This window comes from Heteronotia binoei, chromosome 1 (genome assembly GCF_032191835.1).
Source record: "Heteronotia binoei isolate CCM8104 ecotype False Entrance Well chromosome 1, APGP_CSIRO_Hbin_v1, whole genome shotgun sequence".
In the NCBI taxonomy this organism is placed as follows: domain Eukaryota; kingdom Metazoa; phylum Chordata; class Lepidosauria; order Squamata; family Gekkonidae; genus Heteronotia; species Heteronotia binoei.
This window is the reverse complement of record NC_083223.1, coordinates 196,639,582-196,659,137: the sequence shown is the minus strand read 5'-3', so window position 1 is coordinate 196,659,137 and position 19,556 is coordinate 196,639,582. Positions and strand designations below refer to the sequence as shown.

Genomic DNA, 19,556 nt, shown 5'->3' with positions numbered 1-19,556 from the left:
AGCAAAAGCAGATTATGAACACTTATTTATAGAGCTTTCTGATAAGACATGAAATTGACACCTATAGAGGCAAATAAAATGCTAATTTGAACAAACAGCAACTGTACTCAAATGCAAGATTAGTTTTTTTCATAGGTATGCCATCAGAAAAGAGGCCATTGTCTTAGATTCACACACAAGTTACAGTTATGTCCAATGATTTTTTTGTGCATAATATTTTGAGGAGGTTGTCTTTCTTCCAAGTAAATATGGTATCTGCATACTGCTGTTAAATGTTTTAAAACATTTACTACAAATTCATTGAACTAGTATATTTCAATAGTTAGTAGCTCATAATTAAAGATAGCAGGATTCATTTAGCACACAGTATGCAAAATCAATATGTCCCAGAGAAATTTAACACATACGTCTGAAAGCAATTGATGGTTTGCATTCTAAAGACTTCATCATTGATTTATCCACATGTGGGAGAAATTCCCAGGCCCCTGTCTTTTGGCCAAGTGACAACTAGAAAAGATTGTCTCTACACTGGAAGATCTGTGTTTGGGCAGTGCTCTCAAAACTAAGCAGTCTAGTGAATAAACATTTAAATTTGTGCTCAAATAACATTTTCTCTTGCCTTGTCTGCTTCAGCCCTCATTAGCGTGTCAGCAAATCTCAGATCAAATAAACCCTTCTGTATGAGCTGTTGCAGTGTCCAGTTTACTCAAACCACTTGGACCTCTTTTGTCAAGAAGGGAAACCCTAGTCTGGTACTTATTCCCCTAAGCAGGAAATATGGCAGTATTCAGTAGGTGCTCAATAAAGGCAAGAGAAAATGCTCTTTTGAGCAGCATTTGAAGTTTTGTACTCTACTTTCTGGAAATTGCTTGGAAAAATAATCCCAGGTGACTAGAGCTCTTGGTGTGTTACAGTTCTCACAAACTTAAATACGTACCTCCCAGGTTGTAGCCAAGGTTATTTTTTCAAAAAAAGAAATATTTGTAAGAATGACATATGTTATTTAATTTAATTTATTCTTACCTTAACAGTCACGACCTTCCACTGCTTATGTCCATGGGGAAAAAACTCTAATGTCTTGTTGTGAACTTCTGCAATTAGCCATAGTTGAGATTTTTGAGACTTTTTCATAACTGTTACTCCTATTGGTTTGTTCAAACAGAACTTCTAGAGCCAGGTTTTAGGGTGAAATGACTAATGATCATTTATTTCATTTTGGGCTTCGCCTTCACTATCTCACAGTTAGTATCAAGAGAATATCCCCTCACCTTATTTCCAACTGCATTGATCATAAATGGGCAGATGATGTTTTAATAGATTTGACAATGTAACGATTACATATCAAGATGGTAGGATTTTTTTTTAAGCGCCAGCCTTGACCACTTTATGATGTGCTATATTTGGCTGTTTGCATCATTTATGTTTATGGATGATGGGCCCTCTTATATCATTTCTCTCCTTGCTGCTTGTAAAAGCAAAAAAATCCAGCCTGGGGTTTTGCATGTACTTGTTGGAATAAGTTTCCTATTGTAATTCATAGTGGAAAGCCAACACCTGTGATAATGGAATGCATATGACTATGTAACTTTGTATAAATGTTAGTTCAGCTGCACTTCAGTGTTACTCGTTCATTACTGTGCACATTTGTAGGATCATGCAATATACTTGAAGTTAGAAACAGGTGTGCTAAATGGTGCTCTAGAAAATCAGACTCTTACAAGTCATAACATAATTGATTTTTTGTATCCAGTCTGACAAATTTTGATCAAAGTATGCTTATGACGTTGTTTGAAATAGGCAACAGACTTTTGTACAGGCACTTCGAGTGTGATGCTGGGAGAGCCAAACTGATCTCATATATGCTCTATTTTGATTTATCAAAATCCTACAATTTGAATATATATTTCATATTTAGTTGTCATAATCCTGTGATTAGTATGAAGACTTGTAGTAATTTAAAAAGGTAAAACTAGTCCCCTGTGCAAGCACCAGTCGTTTCCAACTCTGGGGTGGCGTTGCTTTCACAACGTTTTCATGGCAGACTTTTTATGGGGTGGTTTGCCATTGCCTTCCCCAGTCATCTACACTTTCCCCCCAGCAAGCTGGGTACTCATTTTACCGACCTCAGAAGGATGGAAAGCTGAGTCAACCTGAAGTCGGCTACCTGAACCAGCTTTCGCTGGGATCAAACTCAGGTCGTGAGCAGAGGGCTTTGACTGCAATACTGCAGCTTTACCACTCTGCACCATGGGGCATTTAACTTAATTACGTGGTAAATATAACAACAGTGGTGATCCAAGTAGCCCAGCACACAGGTAAATATCAATATAAGGTTTGAGTGTATCTGAACAATCGACTAAAATTTTTGAAGGTGTTATTTAATAGCATGCAAATATAAAGCATTGACATAGGTCTCGTTGGCCCAGTCTGCCCTTTCCACTTCTGTGTGATGCATACATGCCATTCTGGCAACCTTTGGCTGACGCGTGAAGCATTGTATGCACATAGCACCTTTCCTGGCAATTGTGCCTCTGTATGAAATGCCTGGGTTCCAAGTTCCACATAGTGTGTGTATGTGGTGCCACAGTCTAGAGCCAGTTTAGCAGGAGGAACGACAATAGTGATGCAGTTTTATTGGTTGTACTTTTTCCACTTCCCATAATATCCTGTGATCTAGAAAAATATATGGTGCCAGTGTCTTAAGGGTATAAACAGTGCTATAACTGTATCAAATTATGCAAATATCTAATATCAGAAACTCAGCAATGTACAAAGAAAGAATGGCTAAGAAAGGTTGTTAATCGGGTTCCCAAGAGGAAATTTATATTGTAGCTTATGAATATATGCATCATATGAGTGTATTGGAATCATTACAGAGATGAGTGTTGTAATATAATGGATTGTTTTTAACTTTTCTATTGTAACTTTGCTTATATGTGTTATTGGTGTATATATATTCCTGTTTGTGCCTCTATAGAATTACCCTTGGGTGGAATAAGACTTACCTGAGGAAGGGCTACTCCCTGAAACTCGCTTAACATTCTCGTAGTGTGAAGTCATATTTGGATTTGGATGCTATTATATGTGACGGTAGAAGGGAAAGTGGCTCCCTTAAGAGGCTGCGCACTCCAGGTGCAGGTGGTGGAGATTTAAGCACACGGGAGGAGGAGGCCGGTGGGTGAAAGAAAGGAGGCTGAGCTGTAGAATGCGATGTGGCTGAAATAAAGGTTACTGCAAACGAACGGAGGCTCCGGACTGCGTCTTTCCGACACTATACAACGCACCTGCTTCATTAGGACATCTACTCATTTAGAAAGCATTTGAAAAGCAAGTCTCCTTTGATTGGACTGGATTATCAATAGATTGTTCTATTATTATTCTTTGGACTTTGTACATTGCTGCGTTTCTGATATTAGATATTTGCATAATTTGATAGAGTTATAGCATTGTTTGTACACAGTTTTTATTTTTTATTTGAATTATCCTTTACTATGTGCCCCTTTCTTGTTTTTGAGTAGTGTCTAAGGCTGTGTTTCCCAACCTTTTCAACATAGCGGTACCCTTGACCTTGCTCTTCATATCTCTTTGAGGAAAACACCTATTTTAAAAAAATTGATTTACTTTCTAGTTACGTGAGAGACTTAATAGTTTTTTGCTGTTAAGTTTGTTTATTCATTAATTAATGATGTGAAAATGAATATAATCTAAACTAATTAAATTAAGACAGTATAATGTGATATTTTAAAATTCTTCAAAGCACACAACAGATGCAAGTCCCAACAGTAATGTTAAGAAACTGTTCTGAATGCAATTTTTAAATGTCCACCAAATGTCATCCACCAAACTGCAACACAAAAATTTTCAGTGTCAGAACTGATGTTAGCCTGGAATGCGCAACTTGTGAATGTAAACTTTTGTATTCTAAAAGCACACTTCATCAGACAGTGGTATAGGTTCATTCAAATATGACTGGCAGCAGAAGAAAGCACATTTTTAAGTGAATGGTTCTTCTAGTCAGTGTAGTCTTTACATTCAAAGTTCCAATGTGAGTTCTTAAAATCAATGAGTAGCATGTAGGAAAAAACATTCTAACAGTGCAATCCTAAATGGAGTTTCCTCCTAAATTCATCAATGTCAGTGGGTGCGTGACTCTACTTAACACAGTATGGTTAGCCCTTGATTGGGTGCGCTACAACTTTGCAGCGATTCATCCAAGAGTGGCTACTCCAAAATAAGCCTCTTTAGAAAACATGTCTAAATACTCTGTGCTATTCTTTCAGATCATTAAAAGTAAATACGAACTGAGGAGGTAACCTGCCTAGGAGAGTTGTGCTGCAACTTAGTGCGACTCGTGGGAGGATCTCCCCCCCCCCACCTGTGAGGGAGGGGGTCTATTTTGCACCAGTTCAGCATCCACCATTTTAGGTGCCTTAGAGAAGAGGGGCAGAGCTCTTGCCATCGCCAATGAGGCTGCCCACATAGCACCCACTCTCTGCCTAGCCTCCCTGTCCCCTCGACTCACTTATCTCCCAGTAGTCCCAGCTCTGTGCACTTGCCTTGCCTCGCTGCCTCCCTCTCCCTCTGTGCAAGTGGAATCGTGCATAGCAGCCTCAAGAGCCCTGGCCCCCAAGGCCCGCGCAGCCTACTTTCCCCCGCACGTCCTCCTTGTGGCATGGCATGTTGCTGAACTTGCTGCTTATCAATCTGCTGTCAACTCAGTACTAGGTCTGGCTGTGACACCCAGCCATCAGTCCGAGGGGCAGAGGAGGAGGAAAGCAGCTGGGTGATCTGCTTTGTGCCTTGGTGAAAAAGGGGCAGAGGTGTCGGCATTGGCAGCAGTAGCAGCAGGTGACACGTCCTGCTTGTTGCTGATTGGCACAGCGTGCACAAAAAGCAGGACACCGAGGAGGTGGTGCCAGGCATAGCCTCCTTGTGCGGGCATATAGCAGTGCTGCCAGCCTTGTTTGCGTGCATTTTTTGGAGTTGCCCTGCACCTGGCCAGCCTGGTTGGAGGGAGGTGGGGGGGGGTTGAATGGCATCATTGTACATCTACATCTTGCGGTACCCCTGGGAAGTGTTCAGGATACCCTAGGGTACCATGGTAACCTGGTTGGGAATCACTGGTCTAAGGTATAACATTTTAGAAGAATCAGTTATACCGGCTTTACTGCCTTAGTCCTCTGAATCCCTGAAAAATGAAGGATTGCATAAATTGGCAAATGAATAGGCAAATTATACTGTACATTATTTAATTTTAGTAATTCCTGCAAATATGTAGAATATAATAACTTTATATGTATGAATAATGTTAATAGGCTCATAAGTAGTATTCTTAAGGTTGGCACTGGACCCATTCTCATACCTCATAATGAGCCACTAGGCCTTTTAAGTTGCCAGAAAGGAAAGACCCATGTGACTTGACTGTAGTGAAGCCACACATTCCTTTTCTTACAACCAGCTGACAATATGAAGTGAAATGGAGATCAGTCAGATAGGTTTTATAGTTTGATTGAAACTCTACAGGTGTATGCATCGTGTTTCTTTTTGAACTCGAGGATATATTATCTCTGAAAACTTAAATTAAAGCATGTCTGGTGAAGTCTGCTTCCATTGTTTGGAATTCTTTTTTGGTTCTTTTTCATACCTGGCATCATTGCTTGTCTTGATTTTTTTTATCATTGTCATGCATATTTGTTTTAGGGGAAGAGAATAATCTTATGAGAGAATATTCTGTGGTGATTAATGTTTATGGAAATGATCGTCAAGTTAGTAGCTTGTAGATACTTGAATAATCTGTGGCTAGACTGCTGATTGAGGCTAGCTGTCAGGAGCATGCAACCTCAATATTACAGCAATTACATTGGGTATCAATCCACTCCTGAGCCCAGTTTAATATGTTGATTTTGACCCTTAAAGCCCTACATTGCCTGGGACCAGTGATGACAGTGAAAAGGTATTAGTTCGCTGCCATAATTGTATCTGCACATAATTATCCAGCTGAGGTGTTTTTTGTGGTCCAGAGGCTTTTAGATCATAGCCCCAGGGAATTGGTTACTGACCACAATGTGACCCAATTGCTACTTACTTGGCAGAGAAAATCACCCAGATCCACTCTGGATTAGATGCTGGTGTGGATAATGTACCTTAGGCACCTTCTTGTCTGATTTTATGGATACCTTTCAGCTTGTGGAGCCTGAGGATGTGGATGAGATCTTGGAGAGGTGAGACCTACTGCATGTGCTCTCAGCCCTTGTCCTTCCTGGCTAATAAAAACTGCTGGGTTGGGGGGGGGGCGGTGTTGGGTGATCGGGTAAGGAGTTGTAAATGCTTCTTTGAAGATGGGGGTTGTACCACCTGTGTTCAAACAGGCACTAATTAGAGCTGTTTTGGAAAAACTTTGCCATACTATAGATCCAAATAGGCAGCCGTGTTGGTCTGAAGTAGTAGAACAAAATAGGAGTCAATTGTACCTTTAAGACCAACATAGTTTTATTCAGAACGTAAGCTTTTGTGTGCATGCTCACTTCTTCAGAAGAGGAATGAGGTACAGTAAGCAGAGACACATATAGCTGGTAGGGTTTGGAATGCCAAGTGGTACAAAGTTAAAAACCAATAGCAGAATAGCAAAATTAACAAATTCAGAAAATCTTTGATCTGTGTTGCATTAGCATGGGGAATCATAAAACAGTAACATGTCAGAATGTGAAAATGCTTGTTAAATATTCCATTGCTAATAAACCTGGGTCAAAAAGAAGGCATTTCTTTCCCAGAAGTTTTTCCTGTCCAACTAATTTACCTTTTAACATGTAACATAAATATATACATTCTAGTTTGCCATTAGGAAAAATTACATTAAAATATAGTGGAAGATGGGTTTAGTATATGTAATGAGATAAACCCCACCAAACCCCACCAGTTATATGTGTCTCTGCTTACTGTACCTCATTCCTCGTCTGAAGAAGTGTGCATGCACACGAAAGCTTACATTATGAATAAAACTACATTGGTCTTAAAGGTGCAATTGACTCCTATTTTGCCATACTATGTTGGAGAACTTCCATTTTTGGGAAAGCTGCTTGAGTGGGTGGTTGCTTTTCAGCTTCAGGGGCTCTTGGAAAAAACTGATTTTCTGGACTGTCTCTGTCTGAGTTCGGGATGGGATCTGGAACAAAACTTCAGTCACCTTGGCTAATGGCCTCTACTGAGAACTAGCCAGGGGGAATGTGACTTTCCTTGTTCAGCTGGATCTCTCAGCAGCCTTTGAAAAGATTGACTGTAGTATCTTGCCTCATGAGCCACCTCTTGGCACTGGGACTGAAGGGCACTGTATTTCAGTAGTTGAGCCCTATGGGGGGAAGGGTGGATTCAACAGGTGGTGCTGGGGGATTTCTGCTTAGCCCCAAGACCATCGACCTGTGAGCTTCTTCAGGGTTCAGTTTTATCTCCCATGTTAATATCTATGTAAAGCCGCTGGAAGAAGTCATCAGGAGGTTTGGGCACTGGTGTCACCAATATGTAGATGATATTCAGCTCAACCTTTCTTTCCCACCTAATTCAAGGGATGCTGTTGATGTTCTGAGCCGGTGCTTGAAGTCAGTAATGGGCTAAATGAGGGTGAACAAGCTAAAACTTAATCCTGACAAGATAGTTTATCTGGATTAGTAGAAAGACAGAAGAGGGACTTCATATTTCTCCTGTCTTAGATAGGGTTATACCCAAGGTCCATAGCCAGAAAATTTTAAACGAGGGAATAAAATTTTAGGTGCCGGAGGGGGGGGGGCATGAGGCCCATCACAAATTATGTATTTTTTTTTTTAAAAAAAATTAAAATCTGAGCAGCCGGCATGAGAGACCGGGTGCAGTGTCAGAACTGAGGAGATTAGTGCTGCCACCACCAGGCCCACCACTGCCATGGCTGCCTCTCGCATTGCTGCCCAGCCTGGGGGGCCACTCCTTGCCACCACCACCCACAGGCCTTCCTCGCCACTCCTGCTGTTGCCACTGCCACTGCTCCTGTAGAAGGAGAGCCTTGGTTGTCCCTGTGGCTGCCCCAGCCCTCTCCTCACATTGCCCCTCACCTCAGTTTTCCCTTCCCTTCCCAGCCCAGCCAGCCCTCCCCAAGCACATGTGAAGTGGCAGTCCTGCCAAAGCCTGACAGGAAGCACCAGCAAGAGCTAGCCCAGGGAAGCACAACAAAGTGGAAGAGGTGATGGCGACGGTACCAGGGCGAAGCAGTCAATGCTGTACCTACTGATGCTCAGGATGACCCCTGCTGCACACCAGCCATGGGAAGCTCAGGAACTCAGGGGGCTATCCACTCCCGTCACCTGCCCTGCATGATAGAGGCCCTGCCCCAGCCGTGCTTCTGCTGCAGAATGTCACTCTGCAGAGCAGGTAGGATGCCAAGGGTGCTGCTGCTGGAAGGTGGGGGGTGCCAGCTCTGTCCAACTTTTCCCCAAGCTGAGCCCTCTCACTTACCTGCCTGCCACTCCCAAGCTGAACTCTGCCCTCTCGCTCTCATCCTCCCCTTCACTTGCAGATTAAGGCAGCAGGCCCTCCAGTGGAGGGGCATAATAATATCACTATCATCATATGGCATTGTGTGTAGTATAGACAGGAGAACTGAAGATTATCAGGCAGTCTTAAATTCTAAGTCTTTTAGCATTATGCACCACTAGGTGGCAAGCTCTGAGAACTGTGACTAACCCAAAATCACCCCGCTGGTTCATTTCTGCACTGGTGGAAAAGTGCAGAAATGAACCTGGTTCTCCAGATTAGAGTGTGCCACTCTTAACAGCTACACTACACTGGCTCTTAGTGTTGGGCTACAATCTGGGTAAACCCAGGTTTGAATCCCTTCTCTGCCACAGAAGCTTGCCAGGTGACCTTCGGCTCAGTCACTCTCAACCTAACCTACTGCACAGAGTTATGAGGATAAAATAGAGGAGAATAGAATGATATAAACTGCTTTGGGTCTTCATTGGGGAGAAAGGTGGCATACAGATAAAGTAAACAAATAAAATACTACCCTTGAAGGTTGTTCAGAGGCTGCAGCTAGTGCAGAATGCTATGGCTAAACAGTGATTGAGCAGGCTGTTCTCACATTCTTTGTTTGCAGTGTGGTGAAAAATCCCTGAACATGACCAATCAGATTATGCATCTAAATTGCTGGCTACAGATCAAGTCTCTGGAGAGGCAACATATAAACCTTATATATCCTTTTTAGTGTTTAGAATTTTCAGGGAAAATGTAAGGGCTCTGATCCCACAGAATTTCCATTGACAAAAAGGACTTTCTGTGAAAGCAGTAGACTTTCTTCATCTACCCTGCCCCCACTGCAGCCTACAGTGCTCCCTGAAATACTGCTCCTGGGGACAGTGGACCCTCCAGGAACAGGCATGAAGAGGGAAGTCACAGGTCTGCAGTGTGAAGGGGTAATGAGTGAAAACTTCCCAGTCTTCTATTCACAATACCCCTCTGCAGGATACAACTCAAGGCCATTTAAATTAATCCAGTATCTAGTAAATTGGATTTCTTCTTTTAAAGTTATAATTAAGAGAAGCATTTCTACAGCTCCTGTTGAAATAAGGAGACACAAAATATTAATATGTTATCTTCATCTCCTAACTTTCCAGCCTTGCACAGTGATCAAGCTCATACCAGCTGTTACCTTTAAGTCCTTGCCCCTTGAGGTTAAATGGGAGAGAAACTCAGCTATCCTATAAGAGAAAAAGGGAGGGCTGGAAATTCCAGCCCCCATCAAGCTTAAATCAAGGCAGTCTGCTTGTGCTGTGTCACTCCTCTCTGCAGCACCGCAGAGCAACCAGCGTTTTTGTTTCTGCTGATTTGAGTAGCTAGCCAACAGCATTTGTCTTCGGGAAGATTTCCTGAAAATATTACATGCATATCTCTGAGTTTTCTTCAGTTCCCTTTAAGGTAATACTTTAATTCAGTGTTTTGTTCTTTGTTAACTGTGGAGAAAGTTTTAAAGAAGAAGTAGGCTTCATTTTCATTGGTGCATTCTGCTTTACACTTTTGATACAACTTAAAAGCCATACACTTCAGAATAATTTAGATGAGTTAATGTATACAATAAGATTTTTGCCATTTCTTGTGCCAGTATGTTTAACTTGCATAGAATTGTTGGTTTAGAATGAGACTGCTGTGGAAGAAAGATTTAGGATGCTTAAAGAAGTATGGCAAAACTTGACTAAGTTCTATGGTATATAAATCTGCTTATTGGTCAATGTATCTTACTGTTCATAAGAATCATTCTGTTTTTAATCAGTGTGAGTCAAATATTTGCTTGAATGGTCATTTTAGATAATTAATGTCAAGTATTGGCAATATTGGAAGGCAAGAGACATTAAATGTAAACTTGGTTTTTATATTACATTTAGTTGGAGACATACAAGTCATTTTCTCAGAAGATAAATATTTGAATTGCAGTGAATGCCATCTAAAGCTTAATTGTTACTTCTTTTTTATACACTGAAATTGTATTGTACTAATCTTAGTTCTTCATACTAATTGTATACAGATGTGTTAAGGTATTCCAAATACAGCTTCACTTTGAAAAGTATGCACATGCTGTTTAGTATAAAATGTTTAACCAGTTGGTTTGTAGCTCAGCTGTCTGACAATTAGAAATTGTGTGAATTTATTTCAGATACGTGACTTTTACCAGTGTAATATGCTGGAAGATAAATTTATAGTGCATGCTATCCCATGTTTTCAAGCTTCTCATCATGTAGTAATCAAGTGTGCATGGTGAAGTGTTTTTTTTAAACAGTAATGAGTATATTCTATGAGGATTTGCCACTGACATTAATTTAAATGTTGACCTTCCCTGTTTGAATAATTTATTGCAAATCTCTCTGAAATTTTCAGGAAAACTAGTTTCTTTCAAGTGAAAAAGTATCATTTGACCCCCCCAGTGCATGTGTAGAGAATTATTTAAGCATAGGTTGTAAAATAATGAAAGCTACCATTTATGTAGTAATGGAAAATTGTGACATATTAAACTGTGTAAATAAGATTTAGGATAATATGTAACTTAAATTGTAGGTTTTATAGCTTGTCTTTTTAAATTGTGCTGGGACAATTGCAATTTTCCTTGTTTGTTTGATGCAGAATATCTTACAGAATTTCTTGTCTTGTTGATACAGAGTTTTAGTCTGAATTATTATTTAAATTATTATGACTGATGCCATTTGCTGAACTTAGGGGCTTGGGTAAATACCCATCACTCAAATTATGTAATAATTTGAACCAGTGATGTAGCCACTGGTGTGTAATTTGAGCCAGTGGTTAGACTAGTATGTGTTTGACTAGGATCAGGGTTGTAGCTATAAATATAAGTATATTATAAATACAAGTTGATGGAGTGTGAACTGGCGTAGACTGACCGAGAAAGATCTTGGGGTTATGGTAGATAACGCATTGAAAATTTCGAGACATTGTGCAACTGCAATAAAAAAGGCCAATACAATGCTGGGAATGATTAGGAGGAGAATTGAAAACAAATCAGCCAGTATCATAATGCCTCTGTGTAAATCGATGGTGCGGCATCATTTGGAGTACTGTGTACAATTCTGGTCACCACATCTCAAAAAAGATATTATAGCATTGGGAAAAGTTCAGAAAAGGGCAACTAGAATGATTAAACGGTTGGAACACTTTCCCTGTGAAGAAAGGTTAAAACGCTTGAGGCTCTTTAGCTTGGTGAAACGTCGACTGAGGGATAACATGATAGAGGTTTACAAGATTATGCATGGGATAGAGAAGGAAGAGAAAGAAGTACTTTTCTCTCTTTCTCACAATGTAAGAACTTGTGGACACTCAATGAAATTGCCGAGCAGTAGGTTTAGAATGCATAAAAGGAAGTACTTCTTCACCCAAAGGGTGAGGAACACGTGGAATTAACTGCCACAGGAGATGGTTGCTGTTACAAGCATAGCCAGCTTCAAGAGGGGATTGGAGCAGAGATCCATCAGTGACTATTATGGAGCAGAGGTCCATCAGTGACTATTAGCCACAGTGTATTAATGGAACTCTGTCTGGTGCAGTGAAACTCTATATTCTTGGTGCTTGGAGGGGAGCAACAGTGGGAGAGCTTCTAGTGTCCTGGACCCACTGATGGACCTCCTGATGGCACCTGGTTTTTTGGACTGTGTTGGACTGGATGGGCCATTGGCCTGATTCAGCATGGCTTCTCTTATGTTCTTAGCTAGATGGGGGCAGCACAGGCAGCCCTCCTATCAGTTTTGCTGTGTTTCCACACAGGTTTTTTTTCCCCTTGGAAAAAGAGGTGCCAGAACTCTCGAGGGAAATGAAGGAAAAGCCCATGGGTGCCCCTCATGAACTTTTGGTTCCAGAACTCCATTCCACCTTATTTCCCCAGGAAAAAAACCCTGCCCCCAACCCCAGTCTCTCTTTATTTATAAATTTTGGTGGGTTCACTCACTGTCCACCTTGCCTCCTCATCTTTAGTGCAGCATGTAGCAGGGCACAGAGGCTGCAGCTGAGCTCCTTCAGGAAAGAGGAAGAAGAGAGAAAGGAGGAGAGAGTTGGAGGGAGAAGGGGAGTTTTTTAGCCTGGGTCCAAGGCTTGCTGACCAGCCATGTGGTCTCATCAGCTCTTCCTGATTATTCCTTTTGAAAGGAAGGGAGAGAGGCTTTGAGAAGCTGGCTGCAGAAGCAGGAGACCTAGTGAGTCCGCCCTCTGCAGTCTGACAGCAGGTGTGTGCAGTTTCTGTTTCTTTGCTTAATGGAAACTGTGTCAGGTGCTAATGAAGCTGTGTGATGTACTTTTAATTCTTAGACACCCCTTTTGGACAATTCTTCAAGCCTATGATAGCTGCCTTAATTGAATCAATGCTGCTAATTACCACACAATTAAATTAGGGCCTCTCATCTGGCAGCACCCCATCCAGTGCCCCGGTGCTCCCCAGAAAAATTCTTAGCTACTGGCCTAACTAGGATATGGGAGATCCAGGTTCGAATCACTGCTGTGTCATGGATGCTTGCTGGATGACCTTACGTCAGTCTCATGTGATGGGCCAGTCTCATCTTGTTCTCAGCCTAACCTATCTCACAGGGTTTTTGTGAGGATAAAATGGAGGTGAGTATGATGTGGGTCTCCATTGGGGAGAAAGGTGGGATATAAATGAAGTAAATAAATAAAATAAATTACAAAAAAATAATAATAGTACAATACAGTAATTTTATTACAGTTCGTAACAGCACAAAACAGTCTATGTCAGGGACCAAATAACAAAATACAACCATAATAAAACAAAAAATTGGATACAAATGTATAAACAGATTAAGACTGAAACATTTACAATACCTTACAGTCCATATCAGTCCATATGTATACAAATTCTATAAGCTGCTGCTAAAAATTTGGCACACACCAACATGACCTGAGGGTTAGAGTCTAAGAGAAGCATATTACTTATTGCACTATACAAGAGACCTGAGAGTCTTTCCTGTTGGGTTGATTTTGAGTCCAATAATAGTAATATTTATCTACTTTTTTTTGGAGCTGTACAAGATTTTACCCTAAATAGCAATTGGCAGTTGTATAATAAAGCCCCTAGTGGATAACTTTGTGTGCTGAGGTTGCAGGAGGAAAAAAGTAATCAGTTGTTTACCTACATTTATTACTCACCTTTCTCACTGAGACTCAAGGCAGATTTATAAATTTAAAACACAATCCAGTTGGAAAGCAGTAAACACCAATAAACAATGTAATAGGACTAGGATAACAGAATTAGAAAATAGTGTGAACAGAAAACTGCCTCAGGCATAACATACCATACCATAACAATGTACACAGTGGATTACAAAGGTGGAAGATAGTACAGTAGCAGCAAGATGATACATGCAATAAACATTGCTACAGACTACAATCCTGAGTGAACATTGTTATATAGCCATTCATCTTTAGATTCCATTTCTGCTAGGTAATTTAACCTGTTAATAGAATTTTTGTAAGACTATTAATTTCATCTCCACAACTGTCCTTATTCTCATTAGTCATTCCTTCTCTGTTATTGCCAGCAATGAGTTAATATGTGTTCTCAAATCTAATCCATTCTATGTCTGTTCTTCGTGTAATTTTTACAACCCTGGTATAGTGATCTCTGGAAACTCTGTCAGAGGCACTGCATTTCCTGATGGAGCTTTCTGCACAGGAAATGAAATAATAATTTCTTGAGGTCCAGAGAGACGCATCAAGTCACTTGGATTATGGATTTGCAATAACATTAGAAGTAGATGTTTAAGAGATTTGTTTTGTAGCTTAGGTGTTACATTGTGACTGCTCAATTTGGCTAACAAATATGTAAAGAAATACCAGCAAATTATTCCCTTGTTCATGTTAACACAAACTTCATGACCAGTGTCTAAATACTCTGTGCTATAAGCCTTCTGATAGAAACTTAAGAATGTAAAATTAATCAGTGGCATTTATAATAGCTAGTTGCCCTGATCCAGAGAATGCTGTCTTTGTTATTTTGATTCCTCATTGCTAATGCTCCTTTTTAAATATTTTTGCACACTTTTAATAAATTCTTGTTAATCACATTTGTGGTGTTGGTTCTTTAGGTGGCTTCAGTCTTAATTCTAGTTCCTAGACCCAGTGCTCACCTACTAGATTAATTATTTTCGTAGAATCATAGAGTTGGAAGGGACCTCCAGGGTCTTCTAGTCTAACCCCCTGCATAATGCAGGAAACTCACAAATACCTCTCCCTAAATTCACAGGATTCTCATTGCTGTCAGATGGCCATCTAGCCTCTGTTTAAAAACCTCCAAGGAAGGAGAGCCCACCACCTCCTGAGGAAGCCTGTTCCACTGAGGAACCACTCTGTCAGGAATTTCTTCCTAATGTTGAGCCGGAAACTCTTTTGATTTAATTTCAACCCATTGGTTCTGGTCCTACCTTCTGGGGCCAATCCCAAAACATCCTCTATATGACAGCCTTTCAAGTACTTGAAGATGGTGATCATATCACCTCTCAGCCACCTCCTCTCCAGGCTAAACATGCCCAGCTCCTTCAACCTTTCTTCATGGGACTTGGTCTCCAGACCCCTCACCATCTTTGTCGCCCTCCTCTGGACCCGTTCCAACTTGCCTATATCCTTCTTAAAATGTGGTGCCCAAAACTGAACACAATAGTCCAGGTGAGGTCTTACCAGAGCAGAGTGAAGTGACACCATCACTTCATGTGATCTGGACACTATACTTCTGTTGATACAGCCCAAAATGGCATTTGCCTTTTTAGCCACCACATCACACTGTTGACTCATGTTCAGTGTATGGTCCACTAAGACTCCTAGATCCTTTTCGCATATACTACTGCTAAGACTCCCCCATCCTATAACCATGCATTGGATTTTTCCTACCTAAATGCAGAACTTTACATTTATCCTGTTAAAATTCATTTTATTGGTTTCAGCCCAGTTTTCCAGCCTGTCGAGGTCATCCTGTTTCTGTCTTCTACTGTATTTGCAACCCCTCCCAATTTAGTATGATCTGCAAATTTAATAAGCAGACCTCAGATTCAGTGGGAGCTCACAGGAGCACAGCTCCTGAACCTTTCTGAGAATTCCACCTCCTCCTTCTGAGAGTTCTACCTCCTTGTCCATTGAATAGTATTGCAGCTACATAACTATCCCTGGATGAGCTCGACCACCTATTTTCCTCTATTCCTTCTTCCAAATCATTTATAAAGATGTTGAAGAAGAAGATATTGGATTTATATCCCGCCCTCCACTCCGAAGAGTCTCAGAGCGGCTCACAATCTCCTTTACCTTCCTCCCCCACAACAGACACCCTGTGAGGTGGGTGGGGCTGGAGAGGGCTCTCACAGCAGCTGCCCTTTCAAGGACAACCTCTGCCAGAGCTACGGCTGACCCAAGGCCATGCTAGCAGGTGCAAGTGGAGGAGTGGGGAATCAAACCCGGTTCTCCCAGATAAGAGTCCACACACTTAACCACTACACCAAACTGGTCCCAGGACAGATCCTTGAGGAACCATTCACAAGCACTCTTTGGGTGTGATCTGTCAGGCAGTTACAGATCAACCTAACAGAAACAGGATCCAAACCACATTCCACCAACTTGTCAACAAGGATAGTATGTGGAACCTTATCAAAAGCCTTACTGAAATCAAGATAAACTATGTATACTTTTTGGAAACTCATTCTGCAAGTGGCCTACCTTGCAGGGTTGACTTTTTTGTTTGGTCTCAGAAGGGTTAGAAGTGTACCCCTTGGCTTCTCTGGCTGTTGGGATTGTTGAAGGGGCTGGTGGCAGCTACTAAGACTGGTGGTCATGAGGGCTGACATGCCCAAGGTTTTGTAATTTTGTATTCTGCAGGCTCTTACCAAAGACCCCTAGGACTAGGAGTCTCTGACAGGGTTCACCTTCCCCCTGCAGATAGACAACGTGATTATGGGGCAGAGTCAACCTTTCTGCCTTGCCTGGGGCCTGGGAGCCATCTGCACAGTTGTGGGTGGCTGTATGTCCCTGATCCCACCCTCCCTCTGTGGACAGACAATGTGATTATGGGGCAAGGCCAACCATGGCCCATAATCACATTGCCAGCAGGCAGACTGAAAAGCTAATCTTGCAGATGGGGGAATCAGGTCAGGAACATATATGACAACCCAGTACAACAGCATGGATCCACAGTGTTGTACCTGGCCGTGGGTGAGCTCTGCTTTGAAAACACCCCAGGAGGAAATTGGCCATGTCCCATAATCACATTGCCCACAGGCAGACAGAAAGGCCATGGTGGCTCCAGACGGAGGGCCTGTTGGATCTGCAACAATATGGCTACCCAGTATAACAATGTGGATTCACAGTTGGGTAACTGGACTCAGATGGGCCATGATGATTCTCAAACACCCTGGGAAGATTTAGCTGTGCCCTGTGATTACCTTGCCAGTGGGCAGAATGAAAGACCATACAGAAAACCACACTGGAACATAAGGCTAGACTGTCCAATGGTGTGGATTCATCACCTGGACTTAGGTGGGCTCTGTTTTCAAAATACCCAAGAAGGATGGTCCCATGCTGGTGGACAGGAGTCACCTTGCCAGCAGGGCGGAGTTGTGGTCTGGGTGAAGAAAAGCAGTTATGAAAAAGTTGACAAGTTGCCCTGGAAACTTGGACTCTGTAGGCCTGCTGTGCCCAGCACTTGCCCTGCCTCTGGTATCACCCTGGCTGCAGTGCGCTTGAAAGGGTATAGCTCTTGATTCCTGAAGCAAAGGGACACATCATGGACCTTTGATATGCAAAGTTGTTTCAAATCAGCATCCTGGTACACAAGCCCAACCCTGGCCCCACGGCCGACCAACCATAAGTTACTCTTCAAAAACACCACTGGAACCTCAATGGCATCAGTGACCAAACCCAACTGCAACCAGCCCTCCCATGCCCAGGAAGGATCTGCCAAGATGCCAAATGCAAGTAGTGGGGCAATTGACACAGGCAATATGCTGTGCCCTGGAATCTGTGGAAGTCCCCCAGGTTACCCAAACCTTATGTGATGTCGACGGGTTGGAACTGTGACCTGGGAAGGAAGACATTTGCCCTGGGAACTAGGCCTACTACGTCTGCCTGGCTCTCCTGGAATCACCCTGCCAGCGCTATGGGAGAAAGCAGATAGCTCTGCAAAAATCTTTCCTAGGTGGGCTTGGCCACAGAATTCCCACCCCATGGTCACTCCACTATCATGTGCCTTCCCCCAAAAAACTAGAACTACACAACATTACTATCTGTCTCAGGGAATGCAGTCAGCTGCCGGTGTCCCATTGCCTCAACAGATCTGCCTCCCAAGCACAGGTTACATGGGCTAATTTACGCAGGCTGCTTCCAGTGCCTGGGATCACTGGAAGTCCCCTAAATTAGCCTGAACAAGGGATGCAACAACTTCAAGTCACATCTGACAAATACTATGAGGTAGTGCTATAAGGAGGATGTTGCTTCGGGAGGTACTAGAGTTCTTCTGGTTGAAGTTGATGTTTTGGATTGGCTGCCTCTTGCCCAGCAGAGGCAGCCATCCTCCTGCCCATGCACCAGGGGCATGACCCATAGACCACATGCTGGGATTACCAGAGAAGAGAAGCTATGGGTGGCACATGGGACAATGACTGGAAACCATGATCTTACTCTTCCAGATCCAGAGCAAGGTGGCCCAGCAGGGGGAGGTTGACCTTCAGACAGGCCCAGATGGGAGTGGTGGGGGCTGTGGATGTCTCCCAAGTGGGATGACACCCACTTGCTCTGCTTGTTAGTAGGAGGTCAGGGAAAGAATTTGATAGCCTAGCTAGTAAGGTCTGGCCATGTGACACTTTTGCGTGCCCAGTACTCAAGGGGGTCAGGATTGACGGGCTCAGGGGACTCCATGAGGTATTCCCTGACCATGACTTTGATGGAATCCTCCACCTAACACCCCCCAGCACTGGTCCTGAGCTCCCACTTTACTCTCACTCTGACATCCTGCACCACACTCTTGCAATCATGGCATAGGTGGATTTCCACCAAGTGGCCACATCCTAAGCGAGCCAGTGTTTGTGTTCCTCCCCCTCCCCTGCCTCTCATCCCATCCCCCACTTAGTGCTCCCCAGTCCTAGGTCATCCCTCACCACCAGGAGCAGCGTGCATGCCCAGCAAATGATGTTTCTCAAGCATGTATCTCTCACAGCTACCAGCATATTGGCACTGGCATCCATGATGTGTCTACCATCCAACCACTCCCTTAGGCTACTCTATATACAATTGCAGCAGTGTTTGCCACCATGTGGTCTGCATCCATTCCCTATACATGGAGGAGAATAATCTTGTAGCCAGATGACAGTAGGCCTCTCCCCTCCCAGGGTGTGACCACAGTCCTTTCCTCTGGTTCTTAACAGTGGGCAATGGGAGGGAGGTAGCCATGGTGATGTCTGCTCTAGAGGTCCACTGTTAAGTGGATGGTTCAGGTTTGCACTTTGGAGAGCCTGGCCTTAATAAGCTCCACCATGGAGTGGTGCGTGGAGGGCAACACTCAGTGGCTCATGGTCCTCCTGGAGGGGATGATGTACCAGGCAGTCACATGTTGCATCAGCTGGTGAAAGGCTGCATCCTCCACCAGGGAGAACAGTTGGCCATCCATGGCAATCACCTTGCCAATTAGGTGAGTGATTGTTTCCTGAGCCCTCCCACTTTTCCCCAGCACTGGCAGTGTTCCTGTGAGCATGACCTCTTGGAGAGTGGCTTGCCTTATAGTGCTAAGCATTGTGCCCAGAGCAGCCTGCTTTTCCACCTGCCTTTCCCTGCTGAGTGGGAGTGGGCCTCTTCCACCTGCCACTAGTGGATGGCACTCCTTCCTCTGGCAGCAGCAAACTGGGATGTGCCCTTTGCAAGTGCGTCCAGAAAACAGTGGTGGCAAAGTGTTGTGGATCTGAACACTTCTAGACACAGGCATGGCACTCCTGCCACTCCACCATGCACGGGTCACGTATCAGGGTGCTGAAGTATTTCCATGCGATGAAGTGGAACCA

General features: G+C 43.0%; 1 protein-coding gene across 2 annotated transcripts in view; it reads left to right on the top strand.

Moving 5' to 3' along the window:
- LOC132576748 (protein dispatched homolog 1-like) overlaps window positions 1-19,556 on the top strand; it is a 143,554-nt gene that overhangs the window by 66,327 nt on the left and 57,671 nt on the right. The window contains exon 1 of one of the 2 annotated variants that reach the window (XM_060246087.1): window positions 9,712-9,936. The exons of the other annotated variant lie outside the window; for it this stretch is intronic. Within the exon in view, the coding sequence (XP_060102070.1) occupies window positions 9,901-9,936 (36 nt within the window). The 5' untranslated portion in view covers window positions 9,712-9,900. Of the gene's footprint in view, window positions 1-9,711; window positions 9,937-19,556 lie in introns of those variants that run through there. 2 annotated transcript variants of the gene reach the window in all.